The sequence below is a fragment of the Triticum urartu genome, chromosome 6, assembly GCF_003073215.2.
Source record: "Triticum urartu cultivar G1812 chromosome 6, Tu2.1, whole genome shotgun sequence".
In the NCBI taxonomy this organism is placed as follows: Eukaryota; Viridiplantae; Streptophyta; class Magnoliopsida; order Poales; family Poaceae; genus Triticum; species Triticum urartu.
In genome coordinates this window covers 20783799-20811656 of record NC_053027.1, presented here as the reverse complement: position 1 = coordinate 20811656, position 27858 = coordinate 20783799, and the positions used below count along the sequence as shown (strand labels likewise).

Below are 27858 nucleotides of genomic sequence, written 5' to 3'. Positions count from 1 at the left end.
ACCGCAAAAGAAGATTACATCGGATAGATCTCCAAGAACATCGAGGAGAACATGGTGTTGAGAATCAAAGAGAGAGAAGAAGCCATCTTGCTATAAGCTATGGACCCGTATGTCTGAGGTAAACTACTCACGCTTCATCGGAAGGGCAATAGAGTTGATGTAGAAGCCCTCCGTGATTCAATCCCCCTTCGGCAGGATGCCAGAAAAAGCCCCTAGATGGGATCTCACAGGTACAGAAGGTTGTGGTGGTGGAAAAGTGTTTTCGTGGATGCTTCTGGTGGTTTGGGGATATATGTGAATATATAGGACGAAGAATTAGGCCAGGGGAGTCATGAGGGGTCCACAAGGCAGGGGGCGCGCCCTCCCCCCTTGTGGCCGCCTCATGGCTCTTCCGACTTGATCTCCAAGTCTCCTGGGTGTCTTCTGGTCCAAGAAAAATCATCGCAAAGGTTTTATTCCATTTGGACTCCGTTTGGTATTCCTTTTCTGCGAAACACAAAAACAAGGAAAACAGAAACTGGCACTGGGCTCTAGGTTAATAGGTTAGTGCCAAAAATAATATAAAATAACATATTAATGCATATAAAACATCCAAAATAGATAATAAAATAGCATGGAACAATAAAAAATTATGGATACGTTGGAGACGTATCATCCATGTAGCTAGCTTTTTAACAAAGCGACGATCAATCAATCGAGTGCTAGGGGTTAAGATGGATAACTTGTAACATAATCGGAAACTAAGATCTAGCAAACATCATGATCCAACACATACACCACGGACCTGCGAGCCCGAAGAACATGCCTAGTGCCTCACTTGTCATCGGCGTAGCTGGCTGTGACATCGTGCCGCCACAAACGGGGGAAGACCGACGGAGAACAGAGGAAGACCAGCGAGGAAAGGAAGAAGACGAGCCGAATAGGAGGAAAAAGAAGTCACCGCCGGTGGCGCACATTAATGCGTGGTTGAGTGGAGAATAAAGTAGAGAGTTGGGGACCGAAAGCGCTTGGTCGGATGGGGATTTGGCTATTTTTCCTATTTGGTCTAGGTCAAACTTGTATCTTTGGGCTAATGGGCTGCCAATAAAACAACACACTACAAGCTATACCGTTTTAGCGCAATATACCGTGGTATTTCACGAATAGTCCCATCATAAGAAAAATTGCCAAACATTAGTGTGGCCTCTCCTCGTATGCTATAGCGCGCTACTAGTAAAGAAATTGCGCAGTATTTTTTCATTGAAAAAAGACATGATCTTCAGGTCAGAAAGATGGAAAGAGTATGTGGTATTTAGTTCTATAAAAGCACCAAAAATGCATTGACTATTTATGTTGGACATGAAAATATTCGAGAAAAGGTAGTATCCTATACTTGAGGTTTAAGGAGTAAGTTGTGGTTGACATTAGCATTGTGACTATTATTCAGAGAGAGGGGTCAGTGCCAAACTACTATAAAACAAGGAACCCAAGGATCGATGGTAATTAGTGTTGTCGTTGTCCAATTACTTATGTATGTTTGTGCTTTTCACTGTACTAGCATAATGGCCCACCCAATGTGCGGGCTAGAATTTTATAAAGTTGTATCGTGAATACATATTATTTAATTTGTCTAAGGAAACCTGCATCCAAATGTGATCACATTCTCAAATATGCGCCTTTGGTGAACATAGTTTTGTCTTAGGCATGTTTGATGCACGGGGATCATCATTATCCGTTGTCAACTTATTATGAAATTACAATGTCGTATTAGGTTACACTTATTCTCTTCGTAAAAAATGTGTGTTTTCCATATATTTTACCTTATTTTTGTGTTATATACTAACTATAAAAACATGAAATGATACAACTTTTTTTAATTGTGTTTTAAATCTTTTTCTGTGTATATGATTTTTAGTACATAAAATTCTTGGTAAAACGATGTGAATTATACTCTGAGGTATTAGTAATATTTTGCATGCGCATTGATTCTCAAGAGACGGTTTTGGTAGGATAAATTCACTCATATGCTATTTAAAGTGGACTTGACACACTTGAAATTTGCTTCAATTAATTTGGTGTTGAACATTTTTGTAATTTTTTATGAGTAACGACAATTCTAGAAATAGTTAATGATTTATAGTGAATGAACGAACCATACTGAGAATTCTGTCAGGAAGATTAGTTATGTTTTGTACATGACAATTAGCAATAGCTCAACTGTGAAAGTGAACATTTACTTGACTCGATGTGAAATATACATAACTCAAGCGAGCTAAATCATGAGTAACATGTAGAAAAATGATGGACATCAATACGGGTTGCTGTGGCCTTTAGATAAATTTATCCATGTTGGTGGTTCTCTCTATGGTTCTCTAGGGGGAAGGTACCAAACATGGGAAAGCTATGATAGTTTCTTCATACTCTATCACATTATTTGATGGTTTCACACTCCTCACATAAGCTTCTTCAATGGTTTTAGTGTTACTATTCAATAGATTCTTTTTGTCGAGCAAAGAATAACCACATCATTGAATTCTTGTAAATAATTAGATAATAAAGGAAATAATTTTTTACTATGCATTTTTCCTTTGTTTTCTTCCTAGTAATAGTAACATAATTGAATTCTTTGTATTTCACTTTTTTGTAGGGGAAATGCCATCTTTTGTTTTGAAAAAATAATAAGATGCTGTGGTCCTATATAAATATTTATTAGTTACACTACTTGAAGAAATATGGTTTGGTAAAAGTTGTCGAGAAGATGTTCTCTGGAGGACATATATTTGAAACATATTTCATAAAAAGTATAGTGAAAAGGAAAATATATATGTAATAGTAGCTAGTCTACTTAGACCTAGACATCGTTGAGATTGTAATCCGAAAGAAACCAAGAGACCCCTTTGTTGTGAATAGACAATGGAGAAACATATCTCGTTTTGTTGGAGTTTGATATGTTTTGACAATATGCCCACTAATTAGTACCAATAGAAAATATATGTATGTGCTTTCTCTGTACTATTATGAAAAGTGATGCCTCAAGGACCAAGATCATCTCACGTCCTACACTGCAACTTCAAGGCTTCAACACCTATTATGTAAGGAAATGGAGATTTGACTGGATTGAGTAGTAAAACGGTTACATAACTTAGAAACACGATGCAAACTTCTACCAATCAACATCCTAGTAAGGATACATGTTGGGAGCATATGTGTGGCGTGTGTGTATGGTTTTGGCCCAAAGGCCCACCCTTGTGTATACTTACTCATACCGTAGGTTATAGCTAGAGAGAAAGAGAGTCTTATAGGATGCCCCCCAATAAACAACATGGTGTGGTTCCTGTCAAAGAAAACATGGTATGACACCCAGGTTACAACTAAAGCTATTGCTAGCGGCGAGAGGAAAGTTGGTGCTCGTAGTCGTAGTTGTGGGTGAAGAGAGGTTCTGGTGCTAGCGGAGCTTCTGGAGTGAGGGGAAAACTTCATGGGGGAAGCTGCAGCAGAGCGGTAGCCTTTAGCGGAGAGGAACTTGTCTGGAGTAGAGGGGAGAACCTCTGGTGGTGGTGGACTAGAGCAGAGTGAAGAGGTGCTTGTAGCTAGGAGTGCCGGGTAGCGCAGCAAATTGGCATTGAAGCTTTTGGCGTACAACCAGGGACCGGGGCCCCTCCTTGAGGCGCGCAGGAATTGTAGGTCGTGGGTGCTGGGGGTAGCTGCAAGAGGTGGATGTGTGGCTGGCTGGCTGCTCGAAATCAAAAGCTCATCCGAGACGACGGCCGATAGTGCGTGCAAGTAAAAGTACCTGCATGTCTATGGTGTTGGTTTGTGATGGTGAAAAGTATAGATGGGTGAGGTATGTACGGATACTATCACCTGGAGGTAGCGATGCTGGTGTAGCGAGTACTGTAGCAAATAAGTAGAGAAGAGTTGTGTTGCCTGAATCTGTTTTTGGGCCGCTAATGCTGCTATCTTATAGTGGAGTGAAGGAGAAGTTTTTTTGCTGGTTGCTGAAAGAAGGAAGATGAGAACTTCTTTTAGGAGGTCTGGCTAGTGTTTGTGGTAGGGAGGAGCATGGTGGATTTAGGGCCTTGGTGTGCTAGTTGCATTGAACCTAGTTGTTAATTGTTCTTCCTCATGTAAGCTGAAAGAGAATATCTGGTAGGGAAGAAGAGAGTAGACTTAGTTCCTTGCTCTTGGTGCTTTCTATTGAGACTTGACAATGGGAGAAATTCAAAAATTGAGAAGCTAATTCAAAAAACCTAGAAAACTCATAGAATCTCCAACCATAACCCTATAATAGGGCACCAAAAACAGTCGGAGCAAAATATGAGGCACCAAAAAGTGATTTTTTTGGGCACCAGAAAATGTTCATCTCAAACAACAGTCTAAATTTGGTGCCCTAAAATACACCGTGACTGTCGTTTTGTGGGTGTTCTATTTTAGGGAAGTTGCTGGAGCAGCGTTTCCGGCACAAAGTGATATAAAACAACCACTTTATTGACGTCCTGCATGGTCCCCCATTTGGGGGAAATTATGTGGCAGCAACTGAAGTGTTGTATATTTGCATCATATGGCCACTTGTCGCCACCGTTGTAGGGCAAGGCTCTTCGCCGGAAGTGTCGTAGAAAGTTTAGCGCCTCTACGCATACTATCGTATGTGTTGTTTGCCCAGGAGGATGTCGGAGGTGTTGAGGAGGCTCTATGCAGGAGGAATCGAGTGGGCTTTTGCCGAAATAAACGATTCCATTGCGATGGAGGTACTGGCAGGAGATGAAGAAGGAGACAGACTGGGAAGCTTGCAAGCCTCACCTCATGGAAGGGGTCCACGGTGAGTGTGCCAGAGACGTGTTGGTGTAGTTCCACATCAAGGTGCCATCATCTCGCTCAGATCGCTCCCAGTGGTTATGCCCTATAAAGAAGGAGGAGGTTATAGGCCGCCATCGCGTCTGTGGCATGAGCCTCTTGCCACAGAGGTTAAGGTAGATAGAACCAATGATGAGGTGGATGGGTGGAGTTCATTGATGGTTTTTAAATTTCATGATCTACTTTTGATCTGTCATTGATGATTTTAAAATTCAATTAAAAGTTCATGATTGGCTCTTGATCCAGCCTACATGTGCTTGAGTAAGCATGATGCGGTGTGTTTTATTCTCCAGGTTTAATAGTTGATTAGGTTGCGTCTCACAGTGTTTGTTCTATCGCTAGGGTTTATTGAAAAGAGGGAGGGTCCCTAAAGAATGATGAGCCAATCTTTCCTAGGTGGGGTCAATGGTGTCCGATTTACGAGTTATGAATTCTCTCTTCAGAAGCAAAGAAACAAAGCCATTCAGATGATACATGCTCCTAGCATTAGTGAATTCATTGTGGACCAATTGGTAGAATATATCATTGTAAGTGGCACAACATACAAGTTGATGCTTATAATTCAAACATTTTCTAAATGGCTCTATGCCTCTATGCGTATATGTCTAAAGGGCATGTTGCTTCTTCAGTCTCATTTGAATATATAAGGCGCGCATGCAATTTTAATAATACTCTCTTTTTTGCTCTCATTTATTTGTTGACTTTTGAGACTGAATATTTTTTCACTCATACCCAGGACGCAAGTAGAAGGAAGCCCCATCAATTTAGAAGCAACTATTGTGGCTAATAGTTCAATGGGCAATTTTTTTGCTCGGTGCTCCATGATATTTAAGCTAGTATTTTAACAAACTGAAAGATGTTCCAAACATTCTCTATCACTAGCGCGGTTCAATGAAGGTGAGCCATGCGGTGGCCGAGATCATCGCCTTGGGATTGACCATTAGACATATTGTGATAGGGTGGAGACCACGCTCATGTTGCCCCAACACAATTTCAGCATCGATGACATTCCACTGGAATCCTTGGACAACCAGCCTCGTGTCATTGCAAAGTCCATTTGCAGGGTCAATATTTCTAGGATTTTTTATTTCCATGCCCTCGGTTCCTTAGCAGTACTCATTCATCCCCTCGCTCTTAACTTTTGCTCACTTTTCCCCACTCCCTTGCCAGAAACCCTCATAACTGGGCACAATGGACGTTGCTGTCGGGTCAAAGGCTTTGACTGTTAGCTGACAATTTTTATAAATAACTAGAACTCACCTCTAATAGCCAGCTCAGCAACGCGCTTGTCTTGGGAGGACACATGGCTTGCATATTCGCCTCGCTCTTCTCCCCGTGCTTGACAGCGTTTTCAAAAGAACTCAACCTCTATATATAGCCCAGCTAGAACGTCGAGGCTCTATTCAGATTCAAATTTTTACGAATTTGTGGAACAGTTCTAACCCACACATGTTAGATATCTTGGTCCTTTTTGAATGACACGATGTGCATGTTTGGCAGATGGGGTTGAAGCTGCAGCACAGGTGGGGAATTCTTACTCAATTCAAAGCCATATACCCTCCACAAGGCTTCGGGAGGAGTCACCCACCTAGCATCTCTATATTGTTTGATCTCATCTATTTCTCCATTCTTGTCACCCTTGTCAGCCTCTCTCATAGAAATAGATGCCCTATCATGACCCTTGTATATGTACTTGAATAGGTATTTAACTGCCTTTATGCTTCCACATGCCTCAGCATTGATGTGACAATTGAAGTAATGTAGTAGGTGCGGGTTGTATAGGACGACCCACCTATTATCTAGTCATTCCTTTCGGACCATTGCTTTGCGACCGTCTTCACGTCGTTTGTATAGAGGGTAGGAGTCCTTGCCTTGCAAGGTAGCTGCGTTGAAAGGCCAAGCATAGTGATTCTTGCAAGTAGGACGACCCTTTGTGCATGGGCATTCACGATTCAAAGCACCACATGGTCCATGCATCATATGCTTCACGACCATTTTGTATAGTTCTGGGTACTTCTTGTTTGGGAGTTCGGCTGAGATAAGACGGTCATACTGCTCGGAGCATGTGAGCTTGTACCGCCCCTCCATGATGAGAAGCAAGTGGGCATCGGGCAGACCCCTCTTTTGGAACTCCACCACATACACATAAGCCCTCACCTTGCCCAAGATGCCCTTTTGAAGCAACTTATTCTTGAGTTCCTCTAACTTTGCCCTGAAAACATGAACAACGAGATCTGGACGATCCTGAGGTGTCTGATCAGGATAGAGTTGTTGCTTAATCTCGTCCCAGTTTGGGTTACATGTCATTGTGAGGAAGACATCCGGCTTGCCATACTTCTGCACTAAGGCTATAGCATCCATGTAGCGACGCCTCTTGTCCTGTGGACCCCTGATAAATTTTGTGCTTAGCACTGTACGCTTTCCAATAGCATCCGCCCTATCCTCACCAGCATGTAAGTTGTCCATCAAACCTTGGTATAGGTCCTCCCTTATTGTATCTTGATGGCCCCATATATAATCCAAACGAGAGTTCTCGATCTTGATGTATGTGTCGACCGTAAACTGTTGGAAAAGACGTTTGCCATAGAGGATCGGATTGAATATACCTGGACGCATCTGGAATTTGTAGCAATAGTAGTCCCACACAGACACACATAGTCTGCCTCCAGAAGCTGCATACAAAATTGAAACTCGATGGTGTTGATAACTGGAGAAAATATTGCAAACTAGACTACTCATGTAACAACTAATTGCAACACTAACCTTCATCATCATCATTCTTGCCGTTGAGTGGGGGTTTGTTAGATACATTGTTATCACGACGAGCTAGACAGGCTGCCATCACAATTTCATAGGACACACCTTCCTTTGGGATATCGATATGCCACCCAAGGTCACCTCTAGGGAAGAACATTGGGTAGGACAGGGCATCATATCATCCATGATAGGACTTGATGCCATATATATATATATATATATATATATATATATATATATATATATATATATATATATATATATCTATTATTCCCTTGTAGGATGATGCTGTTACCGAACTGCCTTCGGCGTTCACTACCCTCCACCCACACAGCGGCTACTTCTGAAGTGGTTGGTGCATTATATTTTTTTCTAGTCCATCCTTTGGTCAAGGTTAAATGTTATACAATGGTCATCAACATGCCCCATACTCTAAAGGTTTTCAGAGGATGGGTTGCCACGAAGTATGTCGACCACTTGTGTGATTACTTGTTTGTCTTTCTGACATTGTTCTTTGCCGCAACTGTGGTACCTATGCTCTAAACTGGGATCATCATCATAGAAGTAGAGCTCTAGATGACTACGATCAAAACCTTCTTGTTTACCAAATGACTGTATGTTGTGGTACATTTGGCCATGGGCACGAAATGTATAGATAGGGTGCTTTGATGTGTTTGTTGTATCACTATCAAGGTGAAAATATAGTGAGGTGAATGAGAAATGGCTATTTAAAAACCTGGTGTTGTCGTGAAAATGAATAGCATCAGGGTCTGCACTCGTCCACAGCCTCATGAGCTCGGGTGGTGTTTCCGTGTTGGCTAGTTTGATCTTCCCCTTACGACGGGAGAATCCTATGGCCTCACGTTCAATCTTCTATGCATAGCAATGCTTGCAGTCTTCCACTGGCTTCAGCTTGTGCGTGTTTGTCGTGATTTTGCTATACACCATGTCATAGGATCTAGAACACCTGATACTGAAGCAGGGTCATCGTCAGCCTCATCCATATCGATATCCTCATCGGTGTCCTCTGAAATGGTACTTGACACCATGAGTACAAAAATACACACATGATATATCCACAACGACGTGGAACCTGACAAAAGTACATTGCCCAGCAAACATGTAACCTTCCTCGTCTTCTAAGTCTTCCTCCAATATGACACCCTCTTCATTGCCTATTTTATAATTACTTATGAGCCCTATGCCTCAAATAGTTGTGTTATAAATTTAGTAAAAAAATACCATCATTATTGGCTTCTAAGTGTGTTGAAAGTTCAAAACGGCTGCAACCTTCCATAGTCATCAACAGATTTTCATTCGTCAATGGATCCACATCATTGTTCGGCGTTGAATGTATTTTGTCAGTCTCAGGTACTTGGGATGTACTTTCTGCGAATACAACATAAAGTATGGTCATTACAATTTTCAGTGACCTATATTAGAGAAGCATACAAATGAAGTAAAAAATATTACCATTGTTAATTGATGGGTTTTCATCCATTGATGTGGTCATATTCTTCCTACCACTTGTGTGGAAAGCTTGGTTTTGGTGCTCCATCAAAGCGTTTCTTTCTCCGGGTATCACATGTTTTCTTCGTGGTACTTTACTGACATCCATATCAGGGATCTCCACACCCGACATATGCTCAGAAGCAGATTGGATATAAACAGGGGTGCCATTGACCTGTGTGATTATGGAGCTATGAGTACAAGATGCGTTCGCATTAATATGATCAAACTCGGGGATAAACTATGGGTTCTCCATGGCTATGGAATCTTGATGTTCCGGCCTGACGCCTGGAGAGCCCTCTTTGCTTGCTTTTTCTCTGCAGTCATATTGGCATAGCATGCCCTATCCTCTGCACGTGTAGTATTGGTTTGCTCTAATGATAATGCTAAATAATTAAGATGGTTGGCTGGTGTGGAAAGATCACAGAAAATGTGTTGCATGCTATTAGTGGTCGGTGTTGTGCAATTCCTACCTGACGTCTGACGATGAATTTCCTGCGTCACGTTGCCTTTGTAGTAGTTCATCTTTCTTCTTGATATCCATTTGTGCATACCGTTCCCTATCTCGTTGCCTCTTTCACTCTTTGGGATCTAGGGGTTGTGGTTGAATACGGATGGCGGGGGTTCATCATTTCTAAAATCATTGATGTCAATATCTACATAGCATAATGGCATCACATACTTTGTCACCACAAGACATAATTACTAACATAGATGCACTCATTTCAAAGAGGAATTAGTTCAATCATACCAGCCATGATGTTTTCTTGCACTTGAGATGGCATATGAACGGGTTGCCTCTGGTATGTGTCGTTTCTGTTTAGCCACTCGCTATCTTCAACAGGAACCTCATTTTCCTTGTTCCTTGTCGATGATTTTCTTTTTTTGATCAGCTTCACGTTGCCTTTTTAATAGTTCAGCTTTCTTCGTGCTATCCATCTGTGCATATCGATCCCTATCACGCTGCCTCTTCCGCTCTTTGGCATCTGTACGTCGTGGCTCAATGATGGATGATGGGAGCCCATCATTATTGCAATTAGGTACGCCAACAATATCTACTTAGGCAAAAAATCTTCACATGTGTAGCCCCATAAGGCATGAATTATCAGTATATATGCACTCATTTTAACAAAGAATTAGTTGCCTTCATACCAGTTAGGAGGTTGTCTTGCCCATGAGATGGCATATGGATTGTTTGACGTTCGTATGTGCCATCTATGTTTAACCATTCGCTAGCTTCATTGTGGTCCACATTTTCCTCATTCCATGCCTTGTCTCCTAGGCAGAATCAAGGACCAGATTTTTTAGTTACGTTAGGAAAATGGAACCAATAAGTGGTATGATTGCACTAATGAGGTTATTGATCGTGAAGTGCACCTTCAACAATTCACTTGTTTTGCAGTTGGGAGGGCATAAGTCGAGTTGTCCCTAACTGTGCCTCTTCGGAATTAATTGATGTTTGACCTTTCTTTTTTCTGTAGGCTTCACGACGCTTCTTAAGTAGTTCATCTTTCTTCTGTTGATCCATTTGCACATATCGCTCCCTAGCACATTGTCTATTCCGTTCTCCCGCATCCGTAGGTTGGCCTTCAAGGTTGACAACGCCTAAAAAATACATAATGTAATCAATAGGTGTTGTGCAACACATGGTACATCTACAATTTATCCGATCAATCAATATTACCTGCCTTGATGGAGTTGGACAATTCTTTGAAAGGAATACGTTCACTGGATGGTGTTGGAGAATCCACCTGCAAGGGAATTTAGAAAGAATCCATCTGCCGGCCGCTTCAGTAGGAGACCTGTTGGCGGCGGCGACAGCGGGAGAGGGCGGTGCTGTTGGCGGCGAGGACAGGGTCTGGTGCAGCCGGTGTTGTTGGACAGTGACGGCGGGACGGAGCGATCCAGGTGGGGAGACGACGCGATGGAAGACGGCGCAAGCCGGGCAGGAGACCACGCGATCCAGGCGATGGCTGCGGCGGGACGCACAGGCTGTCACGCACGGTGCAGTGGTCCCTGTGCGTGCGGGGAAAGAGACGGGAGGCCAAGGCGTGATTGAAGGGATCGCTGATTGATTGAACATAAATATGCTCGCTCTGACGGGGACATGGTTTAGAGAGAAAAAAACGTTGAAGGGAGACGGGGACGTGAGGTGTGACGAAGGGAAGGAGCGGAAAACGTCCTAAGCGAAACGGGAACCTTACTAATGTTAAAGTTCATTCACTATTGTTTTAGGTAATGAATTAGATAGGGGAGATAATCAAGTTTCATATTCTTTTGCGAACTGGCCTAGCTCAGATGGTTAGTTCTGTATGATGGAACCAACCCATCAGGGTTTAAGTCCTAAACTTCGCACTAATGCTCGCATTTTGCTGAATTTATTTCAGGCTTTCCGGTGATATTTGTTCAACGGGAAAAACATACCCATCGACTACATATGCGCCTGTGCTGACTTCGTCAATATCAAGATCACATGTAGATTCAGTCTCTCAGAGCTGCTCATAGGATAGGGTGTGCGTGCGTGCGTGCGTTTATAGGGATAAGTGTGAATGCATATGTATGAGCGTCTACGTCTATACTATGTAAAAAATATTCATATGCTTTTAGGGTTTTAGGGTAAAGCTTTTGAAACTTGCTAAATTTATCAAAGTTCATATCAAGTTTTAGTAGTTGAAACTTGCCCGCCCGCCAAATTTTCCTCGCAATTCACAAAGTCATTGGATTCGCTACGACGATAAAATAAATTTATCGGAACCGGTACCTACCGGTTGGAAGTCCACGGCCAGCAGTATGCAGTGCAGCCTCGTGCTTCGCCAGCGGAAGATGGAGAGTGAGGGGAAGGGGCTAGGAACGCCAAGGGGAAGGGGACAGGTATTTTTGAAACGGAGGCAAAATGATTGCCTCATAAGAGGATTGGTATTGACTATTATGTTTTTTTAGGAGGACTATTATGGTTTTGCATTTGCCTAAAAAAATTACTTAAGAGTTCGCCACACTTTCATCCTTTTTCGTCCTCCGTCTCCGGCATATCTATAGCTTGCCACTTCTTCCAATGCATCTTCCCTTTAATTTCATCTCCTCCCACCAGTACCGAGCCACAATGCTAGCAATCTTTTTGCATGTTTTCTTTAACAGTTTAAGACAGCTCATTGAATAGGTAGGTAGAAATAGCTTCACATATTGACTTGATCAAAACCTCTCTAGCCGCACTATTCATACTGGTCCTCTGTTGACCTACCCAAAGCAGTAGGTAGCCTCAAATATTTCTCCGCGAGTGCTTTCGTTTGAATATCGGCCCCCTCATGAAAGGCCACCTTATTTTCAAGTGAATAGTTGTCTTTAAATAAAATTTGCAGAGATGTACTCCCTCCGTGTCAAAATAAGTGACTCAACTTTGTCCTAACTTCATTTTTAGGACGGAGGGAGTAGTATACGTACCTAGGTTCGTGTGCATCTTTTGTAGACCTTTTTGGAACTTTTAAATATGATTTTAGATTATTTATTTTCAAAAAAAGACCTACGTGTAGCTAACAGGTATTAGCGAGCCAGAGTGCAAATTTACACGATGAAATACGTTTTGATGTCACCTAGGAAAAAAGTATGTTTTGATGAAAGATACACAAAAATGATAAAATCATGTATTTTCAGCAGACATTATTCACTATAAAAGTCCATAATTTTGTTTTTTATGCAGCTCACACCGTAGCGTATTTCGTCATAAAATTTAACAGAAATGTAGTATACATCTCCATGTTCATGTTTATTTTTTTTCAGATTTATTTGAAGCTTCAAAATAAGTTTTTCGAATTTTTCAAAAAGAATGGCCTACATGTGCTCTAGCTAGTACACAAATTCGCACTCATGAATGGCTCGGCTTCGCTCAGATGTTGGTTTCCTTTTCTTGGAGCACGTGGAGTGACAAATTGGGCTTCGAGGCCCACTTTGCTCACAAGTTATTAGGCTAGTCATAGTGGGAGTAACTTAGCTAGTAACATAGCGCACTTCAAGAAAATTCTGTTTATGTGGCAAATAATTAATGAGAGATGGTAACATAATATGTTATTATAACATAACGTTTTTCAAGACAAAATGAGTCTACGAGCTAATAAATGAAACCATCTATAATACTACTAGTATGTTATTTTGTATTATGAAGGTACTAACTTAGACTAGTGTCATATGCATGACACTAGTCTAAGTTACCCCCTACTATGACCAGCCTTAGGCTTCTTCTCTCTTTGGTGCGTCGCTGCAAAAAGCTTGACCGGGCGGCCAATCACCACGAGCATCTCTCGCACCAACCGGCGGCGCCTGCGCCATGCTCCGCCTCCGAAGTTGCATCCTCGCCCACCTTATATCCTCTCCCACCACCTGCCACAGATCCCCTTCCCCTCTCCGCCGTCTCCTCTCGCCGCACCCCCATTTCCCCACGCACCGGAATCACCGGATTCGCGGTCGAGGAGTAACTGGTAGACACCTGCGGTCTCACCCAAGCACAGGCGCTGAAGGCCTCCACGAAGCTCTCCCACCTCAGATCCCCCACCAAGCCATACGCCGTCCTCGCCTTCCTCGCCGGCCTTGGCCTCTCCACCGCAGACGTCGCTGCCGCCGTCGCCAGGGACCCGCAGCTCCTCTCGCCGGCGTGGAGAGGACCCTGTGCCCCATCGCAGTCGGGCTCACCGGCCTCGGTCTGTCGCATTCCGAGACTGCGCGCCTCCTCTCGCTCTCTTCCGCTGCAAATCCATCGTCTCCAAGGTGCACTACTACCTGCGCCTCTTCGGATCCTCCGAGGAGTTCCTCCAAGCGTTCAAGCGTAACAACCGTCTCCTCTCGCACAGCCTCGAGAGGGTGGTCAAGCCAAATGTGGCGTTACTGCAGGAGTGCACGCTAGGTGCTTGCGATATTGCCAAGGTGTGTGCCACTGTACCAAGGATGCTCACCGCCAGTGCGGAACGAATACGGGCGGCGGCGGCGTTCGCCTAAGCTCTTGGTGTGCCCCGTGGCTCCGTGATGTCCAGGAAAATTCTGCTGTGTGTCGAATTGCTCGGAGAGGAGAAGATTGCCGCCAAAGTGAAGTACTTGAAGAGCACCTTGGGCTGGTCGGATGCTGAGGTTGGCAACTGGGCATTGCTTTGTCCAAGGATCCGTCTGTGCTGAGGAGGTCAAAGAACATGCTGCAGCACAGATCCGAGTTCCTTCTCTCCGAGTTGGGGTTGGAGCCGGCCTACATTGCTCATCAACCGGCAATGCTCACTTACAGCTTGGAGGGCCGGCTCAGACCCCGCTACTATGTAGTGAAATTTCTTAAGGAAAATGGATTGCTAGTGCACAGCCATAGCTACTATAAAGCACTGCTGTGGACTGAGAAGGTATTTATGGAGAAGTACATATGCCCTCACATGGAAGCTGCACCACACCTTGCTGAAGACTACGCTGCCGCCTGCCGAGGGGAAGTGCCGACAAGATTCAGATTTGCATCACCCAAGAACGAGCTATGAAAATCGGTGAACTGTGATGGTGCAACAAAGTTTTTATTCTCCATAGTAAGCTGGTAATAAAAATTTCGGTGTACTTTGCTTAACTAGATGCTGTTTTTCTGCCCTGTTAGATGCAGAATCTGGTTGAACTGATGATTTGGTTCCTGATTGCTGATATCTTATCATTTACTCCCTCCGTTCGGAATTACTTGTCTTGAAAATGAATGTATCTAGAACTAAAATACGTCTAGATACATCCATTTCTATGACAAGTAATTCCGAACGGAGAGAGTAGGTGGGAAGAAACCGTGGATTGGTTATGAACTTGTTCATCCTGAAGCCATGTTATTTAGCACACATATTGGAGCTAAGAAAGTGTGGGAGCATGCCATTCTGCAATGCATTAGTTTCGCTATCCTGGCTTACATTGCTAATCACCCAGCACTCTATTATACACTAGCGGACCGACTGGAATCCCGGTTATGTGTTGTAAAGCTTCTTAAGGCAATTGATTTTTTTTTAATCCTTACTGCACCACAAAGATTTTGCTTGGCGCAAGATGGCAAGCTTTGTTTCAGTGTTGTTGCCTAACTGGATGTTGTTCTCTGGTATATTATGTATCTCGCATGCTAGTTTGGTCACTGCTAACGCTTGATCCAGTAATTAGATTCACCAGTACTGGTATGTCCATGTCATCATAAAATTTCATCTGAATGGCAATTCTGGACCTTTTCTGCTGTCGTGAACTATTTTGGACTTGTTGATGGCCACAATATGTTGATCAATCTGAGGATGCAGTTTTGACCCAGTTTGTTTGGTTGCTTGTTCCACTTCTTCTGAGCTAAAAATCTTAGTTCTTTCTGCAGCATCTTTTTTTAACAGATTAAATGTTTTGAAAGACATTCATGCTTTGCTAGTTTGCATCAGTTGTTTTCACCTTTTTTTCTCTCCTGTATTTCTGAGTGGCCTATTGGCTGATACGTTCAGCTCTAGGGACAACTGATTTCAAAACTGAACAGTACAGGGCTACCATCTAGTCCAAATACTATGGTTGGCTAAAACCAAACCTCCTCAGGTTTGCACGAATCAGGGCTTACATGTGTCTAAATCTATGTTCTTATATCATGATTTATGCTAGCAAATTGTTAGAATTGTACCTCTGCTTACTGTGGTATCAAATCTGCCTAGATTGATCCCAGGTGTTACAACATTACAGGCTATGCTTTATGCAAACCAGAGTTAGGTGTTAACAGTTGCAAGCTGGGTTCTGCTAGATGGCATATATTTCTCAGCGTTCTAAAACTATATCAAGCTTGTACTGCTGACCTTTGTGCCAAAACTTATTAATACCAAATCTGATACTGAACTACATGTATTACTAGTTATATAGATATTTACTGCCCCGAGAACAGATCGCTGAATCTATCTGCATATTTAACAGCTCCTGTGGTTTGTAGGCTTCTGAACTCATGTTTTCATGTGTGCATGAATGTGCTTCTTAAATCAATATTACCTCTGTACCAAAATTCTTGTCCTAGATTTGTCTACGTATCTAGTCGGAGGGAGTACTTTTTTTATTATATTTGTTAGCTTATGAGATGACAAAATAATTATATCTTACTGCTTGTCCTCTGCAAAATCCAGTTTCTTCATATATGGTTGTTGATTGATCCACAGTAATGCTTGAGAGCTTGAGGTGGTGCTCTGTTGATTCAATAGGTAATCACGCAGTTGAGCTATTAAGAGTCAAGATATAAGATCTGGGCAACCATTTACATTTTTGTCATAGTCCATTGTAGATGTGGTTGTCTTGCAAGGCCATCGTCTACTGGTGTATTAGCAATTCAGCATTCTCATTATCTGTGCAATTTTCAGAATATTTGGGAATGCAGATGCACATCCTCATGACAAGTGAACATCCCTTTGACTAGGTGATGGTTTTCTTATGTATAATTCTAAAGCATGTGAAGTCTATGGCTTCAGCTTTTGAAATCCTGAGCGCTTGATCAAGTTCAGCTACTGTAGCGTGCTTGATCAACAGAGAATTCTTTTTCAATTTTGAAGGACCTGTTATTTCTCAAGTTAGTAGAAGGGGAAAACTTGGCTATGACCCAAATCAAAGGCAGGCAAAAAGGGACAGAAGCATATATGTTGTGTCACGACATGAATGGGAGAAAAACTCGACTGTTACCCACATGAAAAACAACTAGCTTTCAAGTCTGTGTATTGTGATCCTAGACAACACCCCATATCTACTTGTGTTTCCTGGTATTGCGATCTACTTGTTGGGATGTGCCTTTTCTTGGACTCCCATGTTTTATCATTATTCTTTTCCCCTGTTACTTGTATGTTTTTTTGGTTCGGTATCCCTCATAATCGGGTCAATTTGTTTAGGTTTTCGAACCATTTTTCCTTGTAAACTAGCTTATGGTTTTTGACCCAGTTTCCCTCATGACCTGGTTCAATTTCTTTTGAACTCAGATCAATATTTGGATGCGGACCCCCCTCACCCCAGCCAAGCTTGTTGGGCAAACGGCTAGCATATCCTAGGGAAATTTCTCTGGAAGTCCACGACGAGGATGGTGTTTGATAAGATTTTTAGTACAAAGAAGAAGCCCACTAGTACGATGATGAGACTATAGGACTTGTTCCATCGCAATATATACCCTACAAAATATTTTACTAGACCTACACTTTTAGCTATTCAGAAGAGAAACTTCGTATGACTATCCAGAAAAATACATACTAACCTCATTATTCATTAGTCACCAGATCTGAAGATGCATGTAGCAATGCGGGTTGGAACATACTAGTGCATAAAGCAATGAAATGGCAAACATCCTATCAGGAGACTAAATGAAATGGCATATGCATCATTGTACACATCAGGAATTATGTTCTATGGATATTGGGAGTAATTGGCCCAATCGGAAATAGAAACAAGAATCCATGTCCTGGTGTCTTCCTTGTACTTCCGAATCCACCAATATAAGACAAATCATTCAGAATGTTTCTTGGGACAAGGCTGCAATTTCATCAATGAATTTAGTTGGGAGGCATGCTACCTGACCCATTTTCGAATCTAGAGTAATATGCGGAGCTAGAGCCAGAGAAGCCTTCTGATCTTTCAAAACCAGGAAGATTATTCCCGGACCTTGCGCACGACATTCTATGCCATAAATGACCAGGAGCAGAACCGCTAGGTGGCCTCAAGTGTTGTGAACCTGCAATAACATAGTCAGTTTACAGGCATTCAATAAACATCCAATGTTGTTGGTCAGGAGAAATACCGTTGTTGTTTCCATGATCTGTTAATGGCCTAAAGTATTCTAGTGTGAAATTGGGAGCGCGGTGGGTAATGAAGCCTTGACCTCTTGCACAAGGAGGAAGCTGATGAAAGACGCCTTGACATTCTGGGGCATGAGGATGTATCCCTTGACCTGATAGTCCAATAGGAGGATGCCCAGCATGGAAGTCGTGACCTAGTAGTCCAGGAGGAGGATACAGACAATATGAGCCTTGCTCTGCTAGTACAAGGGGAGGACGACGAAAGTATAGGCCATCATCTACTGGTGCATGAAGAGGATGAACAGGGTATGATTGGTTATCTGAAAGAAGAGAAGGATGATGTCCATGATCTGTAAGTACTAGAGGAGGACACCGAGAGAATAAGACTTCCATGCATGTGGATTAATAGATAATACAAGCTTACCATATATCACTTCTTGTGCTTCCATGTGAGTGCCCCCGATTTCTTGTATTTTCTCAATACTTACCTCTCCCTCACTTGTGTTTACTAGTGGTTTTCGGTCCCGTACAACAAAACCGATAAATGAGTCTTGGTTTCTATCGATTGTTGACGCGCCTTTCCAGAAACCATATTTTGCAAGGACTGTTATTATGTCCTTGTGTCCAGGACATACATAAATATATGAACCATCTTCTGTTGTTGCTAAACCAATTCTTTTGTTCACTTTTAACATCTTTGCAACCTGCATCAGTGTCATAAATAGCTTAAGTGTAATATTCTGAATGTCCATACCTTCTAAAGACTAGAAATGAAAAATCAAGTGTCAATTTTACCTGCTTCATTCCCTCTAAGCCATTTTTCGAAGACTCAACGTTCAACAACAGGGAAATAACCTAATAAGATAATGGTTGCAAGTAAAAATCAGTTTCGGTTTATTTCTGTGATATTTCAGTAACTATTAAAACTTATGATGAAAGAAAATTAACGCTAGAAAACACATAGTTATCTAGGTATATCAAATACAATTTCAAACTCATTTCAGCACAAAAGTAAATAATCCTAAAACAGGAGAATGGCAAATCATAAGAACAAGGATGAATCATCTATAATGTAAGAAAATGATCTTACCATTATTGACCGGTTTTGAGAGTGACGAAGATCCTTGAGGAATTTTTTAAAAACCCCCCATTTCACTCTTCCTTTGATTTCTATGGTTTTCGGCCAAACAATATCTTGAATTTTTTCCCCACTACAAAGAGAACACATGGAAATCTATAATCAAAAACAACATGATTCGAACGTCCACCATTTACAACAACTAAAAATTTGTTCTTTAATCTAAGAAACAAATATAATCCTACTTTATGATTACAGTGGAAAATACATACATACATACATACATACATATATATATATATATATATATATATATATTATATATATTATGTGCATCACATTATCATTAAATCTGGTCAATTCAAGGCATGCATGTGTTGTCATGCAAAGACAAATCATATTAGTTCTAACTTGTAAAAAGCAATCAAAGCACCATATAAAAAGAATAGAATCATATGTAGTGGAGATGTTGCAACAATGAAATGGTTCAATCCTGAATTAATTAACATGTTAATACCCTCTATAATTCATACAATAATATGATGAAATACTCATTTTGTTGGAGTTTGACTTGTTTTGACCTCATTGACCTCTCGTTATCAAATTCTTTTTGGACAATATGCCCCACTAATTAGTACCAGTAGAAAATGTATGTTCTCTCCTTGTACTCTTATGAAAATTGATGCCTAAAGGACCAAGACCATCTCACGTCCTACAGTTTAACTTCAAGGCTTCAACACCTATTATGCATGGGAATGGAGATTTGACTGGATTGAGTAGAAAAACAGTTACATAACTTAGAAACATGGTGCAAACTTCTACCAATCAACATCCTAGTAAGGATATTGTTGGGTTGAGTGTATGTGTGGGGTGTGCATATGGGTTGTTGGCCCAAAGGCTCACCCTTGTGAATATCTACTCATACTTGTAGGTTATAATTAAAGAGCAAGAGAGTGTTACAGATTTATCCCCAAGAGACAACATGGTATGACACCCAGGTTACAACTAAAGCCATCGCTAGCAGCAAGAGGAAAGGTGGTGCTCGTAGCTATGGGTGAAGAGATGTTTTGTCGCTAGTGGATCTCTTGGAGTGAGGAGAAAATCGCATGGGCGAAGCTATAGCAGAGCCGTAGCCTTTAGCAGATAGGAAATGGTCTGGAGCGGCGGGGGGGGGGGGGGGGGGGGGGGGGGGGGGGAGGGGGGGGAGAGAACCGCTGGTGCTGGTGGACCAGAGCAGAGAGAAGAAGTTCTTGCGGCCAGGAGCGTGGGGCAGCACAGCAAATCGGCATTGAAGCTTGTGGCGTGCAACCTTGTGGCTCGTGCAGGAACTGTAGGTCATGGGTGCTGGGGTTAGCAGCGGGAGGCGTACATGTGGCTGCTCAAAATCAAAAGCTCATCCGAGATGACGGCCGATAGTGCGTGCAAGTAGAAGGACCTGCAGGTCTGCGGTGTTGGTCCGTGGTGGTGAAAGGAGTGATTGGTGAGGTCTGTACGGCTACTATCACTTGGAGGTAGCGGTGTTGGTGTAGTGAGTACTGTAGCAAGAAGCAGAGAAGATGTATGTTGCCTAAATTTGTTTGTGGGCTGCTGATGCTGCTGTCTTAGAGTGGAGAGAAGGAGATGTTTTTTTGCTGGTTGCGGAAAGAAGGCAAAGCAGAACATCTTGTAGGAGGTGTGGCTGGTGTTTTGACATGTAACAGCGTGATGGATTTAGGCCCTTGGTGCGCTAGTTGCATTGAACCTGGTTCTGGTTGTTGATTGTTGTTGTTCAAGTAAGCTAAAACTTAATACCCGATAGAGCAGAAGAGAGGAGGCATAGTCGGTTGCTATTGGTGCTTTCTAGTGACACTGAACCATGGGGAAAAAATCAAAGAATTGAGAAGCTCCTTCAAAAACACACAAAAAACTCAGAGAATCTCCAACAATGGCCCTATAATAGGGCACAAAAAAGTAGCTAGAGTAAAATTTGGGACACCAAAAAGTGAATTTTAGGGCACCAGAAAATGCTCATCAACTATAGAAGCCCTAAAATTGGTGCCCCAAAAATACCGTGGATGTCGTTTTGTGCTTGTCCTATTTTAGGGCACTTGTTGGAGCAGTGTTTTTGGCATAAAGTGATGTAAAACAGCCATTTTATTGTGGTCCTACGTGGTCCCCCGTTTGGAGCAAATTTTGTGGCAGCAGCCGAAGTGTTTTATATTTGCAGCATATGGCCGCTCGCCGCCGTCGTTGTAGGGCAAGAATTCACCGGAAGTGTCATAGAAAGGTTAGTGCCTCTGCGCATACTATTGCGTGTGTTGCCTGGCCAGGACGCTATTGGAGGTGCAGAGGAGGCTCTATGCGGGAGGAATCGAGTAGGGTTTCGCCGGAATCAACAATCCAGTCACGGTGGAGTCACTGGAAGGAGGTGAAGGAGACGGGTAGGGGACTTGCAAGCCTCACATGATGGAAGGGGTGCACAGCTAGCGCGCTGATGATGTGCTGACATAGTTCCACATCAGGGCACCATCTTCTCGCTCTGATCACTCGCTGTGATTTTGCCCTATTAAGAAGGAGGAGGTTGTGGGCCGCCATCACTCCGGTGGCACGAGCCTCTCGCCGTGGAGGTCAAGGTGGATAGATACGACCACAAAGTGGAATGGTGGAGTTCATTGATAATTTTTAAATTGCAGGATCTGCTTTTCATCTGTCATTGATGATTTTAAAATTATATATAAAGTTCACGATCGACTCTTGATCCATCCTACATGTGCTTGAGTAAGCATGATGCGGTATGTTTTATTCTCCAGATCTGATAGTTGATTAGGAATAGGAAGGGGCCCCTAAAGAATGATGAGACACTCTTTTAGAGGTGGTGTCAATGGCATTCAATTTATGAGTTATGAATTCTCTCTTTAGAAACAAAGAAACAAAGCCATTCAGCGGATACATGCAACAAGTATTTGTAAATTCATTGTGGACCAATTGGTAGGGCAGATCATTGTAGGTGGCACAACATACAAGTTCATGCTTATAATTCAAACATTTTTTAAATGGCTGCATACCTTTGTGCATATATATGACTAAATGGCATATTGCTTCTTCAGTCTCATTTGAGTATATAAGGCGTGCATGCAATTTTAATAAGACTCTCTATTTTGCTCTCATTTACCTATTGTCTTTTGAGATTGGATATTTTTTCACTCATACCTAAGACACTAATAGAAGGAAGCCATGTCAATTTAGAAGCAACCATTGTGGCTAATAGTTCAACTGGAATTTTTTTTGCTCAGTGCACCATGATATTTAAGCTACTATTGTAACAAACTGAAAGATGTTTCAAACATTCTCTTTCACTGGTGTGGTTCAATGAAAGGTGAGCCATGCGGTGGCCGAGATCATCTTCTTGGGATTGACCACCTTTAGACATATTTGTGATAGGGTGGACTCTAGGATCACTATCGGTGAGGGTGAAAAGGAGGATAAGCAGTGACACGGATGGGGCGCCATATTGAAATAGAGGATCTAGACCTGTGGGAGTCTTTGAGGCATGCATACTAGGCTAGGGGCATGTGATTTGTTTCTCCCATTGCAAAGCACAAGAATGTTGCTAGTAGAATTAAATCACATAAGCTTGGGAAATCAAGTCATAGATTGTCTAACTAAGGGCTTAGGACTCGAGGAATATAATTTAGCTTGTAACAAGATGGTAATGATAGATATTTATCACCCATCTGAGGGGGAGTGTTTCTTTTAGAAATTGAGGGGGGGGGGGGGGGGGGGGGGGGGGGGGTTGATTCTATGTGTGGGGTGTGTGTACAGGTTTCGACCAAATTAAAGGCTTACTCTTATGTATACACTCATACTTGCAGGTTGTAGCTAGAGATCAAGTGAGTGTTCCAGACCCCCCCCCCCCACACACACACACAATACACAACATCACTTTATTGTGAATAATGTCATCTGAGTTACACAATCCATGATGTTCGAATTAATTTGGTTGTAAATCATATTGTATGTGTGTATGTATTTTAATAGCTCGAACTATTTCAAGTAATTCAAAGCAACATGGAAAATGGGATATCTAAGGAAAATGGTGCCCAAGGAAAAAATCCCTAGCTATTTAAACATCACATTAGCGGTTTTTGCACCGAGGAATTTTGAGGAAACATTGACTAAGATCATTTTTATATGACATATCAAGTATTGCAAATGAACTAATTGTTCTAAAAATCATCATCTGTTTAATACGACTTGCAAGTAATAATGGGCCATCTCCAAAGAAGACTAGAACTAGAAGCCATGTAGTAATAAATTCAAAAGGTTAAAATAGGTTAACACAAACTTAATGTTCACCGTGGTTCAAATATTACTTTATCAGCCGAAATTGACATTTTTCCTAACTCATCAAAATACACCTACATTAGTGCAAAACACCAATTTGGTAAGCCAAAACACCAACCATTTTTACATGTATAGGGTTGCCTGTTATCAAAACAAAATCTACTACTTATCTAAAGACACAACAATGAAAACATTATACTAAATCAATAATAAGAATGATGTCAAAAAATATCATTTGAAAGCATAACCAAGGTGCTTATTTACCTTCTAAAAAAGGCGAGAACAGGCACTGTAGCAGTCTTAAGTCTGATCACACCACCCCCTAGACTTGTACAGGCAAACGGAGATACGGAACCAATGACAGACTTCATATCATCATCTGAAAAATGAGATGACAGTGCATTAGAAATATAATGTGTTGTTTAACATCCATGTAAATCATGTTACCTTATATATGTAATCCTCCTGCAACATTCTATTTTGCAGATACCCGTACAGGCCTTAGTTACCTATAAAACTTCTCAGAGAAGCATCTGCGAGCTGATGTTGTGTTCCAGGCTACATATTTTCTGATATTTTATTTTACTACCAGAGATACAAGTTAAAGATGGAGAAGAATCTATGCGTGGGCTTCAGGTTCTACGATGAATTTGTTTGTGGGAGAGAGCACTATGCATTCAGTGGCAAGAATAAATGATTGTGCCTTTCATAAAAAAAACAAAAAAAATAGCGTGCTAAGAGAAATAGGAGCGGCCTCCTCCAAATGGTATACACACTATAGCACGCTATTTACAAAGAGTGAATTACAGAAAACCACCATACTGGCGTCCAGGTTTGCGTGAAAACCGGTTTATGAATTTCTGTCAGAAACCACTGATTCTTGATCTAATCTTTTGCAAAAAACAATAGTTGGCGGATTTGGCTCATTTGATGATGATTATGACAGATGAAGCCCACCCTTTGCTTATGTCAGTAACAGTACACAATAAACAACACTAGGGGGGTCTTTTTGGCAAAAACACCACCCCTCCCAAAAAAAGATTGCCTTAAAAGTGTTAACCACCTAGACCAGGGCCGACCGGCCCCAAGCCGTGCGACCCTACCGCCCACGTCGGCCCGGGTGTGAGCAGCAACGGACGCGCCTCCCCTTCTCCATCGTCCCTCTTCTTGCTTTCCCCGAGCTGGCGGCGCGCATCCCGGTCGGCCGTCCATGCCTCCACTTCTCCTCCTCCCTCCTCTCTCTCTCTCCCGAGCCGGCCTTTCGTAGCAGGGGCGAACTTGGGGCCGGCGGCGGCCGTGCCTCCCCTTCTCCATCCTCCCTCCTCGCGGTTCCCTCGTGCCCATCCCATCCCGCGTCATGGTGGCCATGTGAGCAGACCTCAGCGGCGTCATGCACGACGTGTTGGTCATGGAGGATCCTAACCGCGCGGTCATGGATCCACCGTGGCCCCGGCGTCCTGGATCCCGTGACCTTTGGCACTAGAGGCCCTGGATCCGATGAACTTTGCGGCTAGACGGCATGTGGCTTCCTCTGGTGGCCCGACCATAGGCTGAGGATGATGGACTGAGGACGAGGACGCTGGACCTCTGGCGCCCGTAGGCTGACGGATGAGGCGTGGCCCACCGGCCCAGCCAACTCCGCCGCCGACTGCCACAACAGCCGCGTGCCTATGCATGTGCCCTCCACTCCTGTTCCCGGCGACGAGAACCATTGCCGGCGTGTTGCTGCTCTAATCGGTTCCTTCTGCAGCCCAAATCTTTTTGTGGAGCTGATTGCTTTTTTATTGATTGAAGGGTGTCTCTCTAAAATTTCAGGGACTATTTTGTAAATCTAGAAAATCCCTCATCTGACAATGTCCAACGTTGTCTACTTCAAATGATTAGGCTAAGAATGAGTGAGTTTTGTCATAGTTCATAAAGCGGTGTTTTCTGTAAACCTAGGTGTCAATGTGGTGGTTTTCTTCAATTCGCTCTATTTACAAATGTGTTTTAAAAGAATGCCATGTATGGCCTAAAATTAAAGGACTTTAGCAACAATAAAGGATATAGTTCAATAGTAAAGGACTAAAAAAGCTTTAATGTAGCCTAACATCAACAGCCCATGAAGCAACAACATAGCAAAAATATACTAATTTAGAATCAAGTGTCACAAGGATCTCCATTCCTAAAGAATAACCTCTCCTTGCCGTCCATGGAAGTACTCCATGTAGATAGCTATTTATCAAAGTGACAATCAATCGGGTTCTAGGAGTTAAGAAGGATAACTTGCAACACAGTCGGAAACTAACATCTAGCAAACATCATTACCCAACACATACATCACGAATCTGCGAGACCAAAGAACTTGCCTGGTGCCTCGCTTGTCGGCGCCACAACGGGTTGCGACATCATGCCGCCGTGAACGGGGGAAGACCGGCGGAGAACAGGGGAAGACCAATGAGGAATAGAAGAAGAGGGACCGAGCATGAGGAAGAAGCCGCCGCCGCGCAGGAGAGCTTGGTCGGGCGGAGGATTGGGTATTATACCTATTTGGGCTAGGTCAGGCTTCTGTCCTTGGGCTAATGGGCTGCCCAGAAAAACAACACGCTACAAGCTATGCTGTGCGAAACTTTAGTGCGGGCTCTCCGTGTATGCTATAGCGCCCTATTAGCGAAGAACCAACACGCTATTTTTTTGTTGAAAAAGCCATGATCATCAAGTCTGAAAGATGGAAACAGTATGTGGTACTTACTGCTCCAAAAGCACCAAAAATGCATTAACTATTTGTGTTGGATATGAAAATAGTCGAGGAAACACTCTAATCTATAATTGAGATTTATGGGGTTATAAGTTGTGGTTGACATCAGCATTGTCACTGTTATTGGATAGAGGGATCGGTGCCAAACTACTATAAAACAAGGAAGCCAAGGATCGAAGGTAATTAATGTTGTCGCTTTCCAGTTACTTATGTATGTTTGTGCTTTTCACTGTATTTTGATATGATTGAGCCTATCAATAGCTCTACTTGGCTATTTAGTACAAGAAAATGTAAAAGGAGTACTACTACCATATAATGTTGCAATCTTTTCAAATATATAACCAATAAAGGGGACAGGCAGACCGCACACTCGATAAAATCAAAATTAATACATAGCAACCTGCCAATTCTAAACTTTAAGGTTGCTAGCCAACTTGGCTCGAGGAGGCTCCCTCGATTTTCTGCCTTCTCAACCATCGGATGGTGGTCAAAATGGTCTTCTCTGTGTTCCGGGGCGTTGGATCTTTGTGTCTAGTTTTCACCTTGCGGTAGTTTCGGAGGGCCATTGACCTGTGGGCTCAGCCTCGCCCGCGATTTGCTGGGTTAGTCAATTCGGGGTGCGCGAGCGCCCTCTCCTTATGTGTCTCGTGCACGTGGCGCGATTCGCTAGCTTGACGCTATGTTTTCTATTCCCTTGTCTCGCTTGTTAATTAGATATAGGAAAGAGAGAGAGATGAACTCATGCGTACCCGCACAACACACACTCATACGCCCCGCGCACTATGACAGGTGGGCCGCATTGGCTTCTGGTCCCATAGTTCAGTGGATGGGCTTATTTTTGTTTTCGTCTGTTGTCTGGGGTAGTAGAGAGGAGATAAGATGGGCTCACAGGTACGCACCCGCCCCGCATACTGTGACTGGTAGGCTGCGTTGGCTTCTGGTCCCACACGTTGATGTGTGGGACTATTTCATTCTGGTTTCGGCGCAGATATAGGAGAGAGGGAGTGTAACACCCCGGATGTAACTTTCCCTATTTGTACTTCAACTCTTGCCGTTTCCGGCGTTAAGTTATATTTATTTCCTCGGGTTCGGGTTTCGTCTCCGTGTGTTGTTGTCGTTGTCATGCATCTCATATCATGTCATCGTGTGCATTGCATTTGCATACATGCTCATCTCATGCATTCGAGCATTTTCCCCGTTGTCCGTTTTGCATTCCGGCGCTTCGTTCTCCTCCGATGGTCATTTCTAGCTTTCTTTCGTGTGAGGGGATTAAACATTTCTGGATTGGACCGAGACTTGCCAAGCGGCCTTGGTTTACTACCGGTAGACCGCCTGTCAAGTTTCGTATCATTTGGACTTCGTTTGATACTCCAACGGTTAATCGAGGGACCGAAAAGGCCTCGTGTGTGTTGCAGCCCAACACCCCTCAAATTTGGCCCGAAACCCACCAAACTCTGCTCCATGTCCTAGAGCGTTCGATCACAATCGTGTGGCCGAAAACCGCACCTCATTTGGACTCTCCTAGCTCCCTCTATGCCTATAAATAGCCCCCCCCCCGTTTTCGGATCTCTCTCCCTCTCCGAAACCCTAGATAAAAAAAACAGATCCCGCCGCGCCGGACATGTCCAAAGCCGGCCGGACGAATCGCGCCGCCGCCCCGCGCCAGTAGGAGGGCGCCACGTGGCCCCAGCCACCGTGCCTCGCCGCCGGCCCACTCGGCCCGCACCGGGCCCTCCCCGCCGCCGATCCGGGCCGCGCCTCCCCGCGCCTGCCGTCTCCCGCGAGCCGCCCGAGCGCCGCCGCCTCTCCTCTCACCGGCCGCCGCCTCCGCCAGCGAGCCGCGCCACCTCGCTGCT

General features: G+C 43.2%; 1 protein-coding gene across 1 annotated transcript; it reads right to left on the bottom strand.

Moving 5' to 3' along the window:
* Positions 1-17466: 17466 nt before the first annotated feature.
* On the bottom strand, positions 17467-23639 carry LOC125512686. Its single transcript, XM_048677776.1, has 6 exons — positions 23530-23639; positions 18955-19075; positions 18660-18719; positions 18289-18568; positions 17867-18184; positions 17467-17800 (listed from the first exon to the last, which is right to left on the bottom strand). Exons 1-6 carry the CDS (start codon positions 23634-23636, stop codon positions 17622-17624), a joined length of 1065 nt encoding a protein of 354 aa, XP_048533733.1. The 5' UTR covers positions 23637-23639; the 3' UTR covers positions 17467-17621.
* Positions 23640-27858: the final 4219 nt, after the last annotated feature.

Coding starts and splice junctions, on each gene's coding strand:
- LOC125512686 (XM_048677776.1), bottom strand. CDS start 23,636: ATGAAGTCTGTCATTGGTTCCGTATCTCCGTTTGCCTGTACAAGTCTA. Junction 18,720..18,954: donor CTCAAAACCGGTCAATAATG/GTAAGATCATTT, acceptor TTATCTTATTAG/GTTATTTCCCTGTTGTTGAA. Junction 18,185..18,288: donor AGCACAAGAAGTGATATATG/GTAAGCTTGTAT, acceptor CTCTTCTTTCAG/ATAACCAATCATACCCTGTT.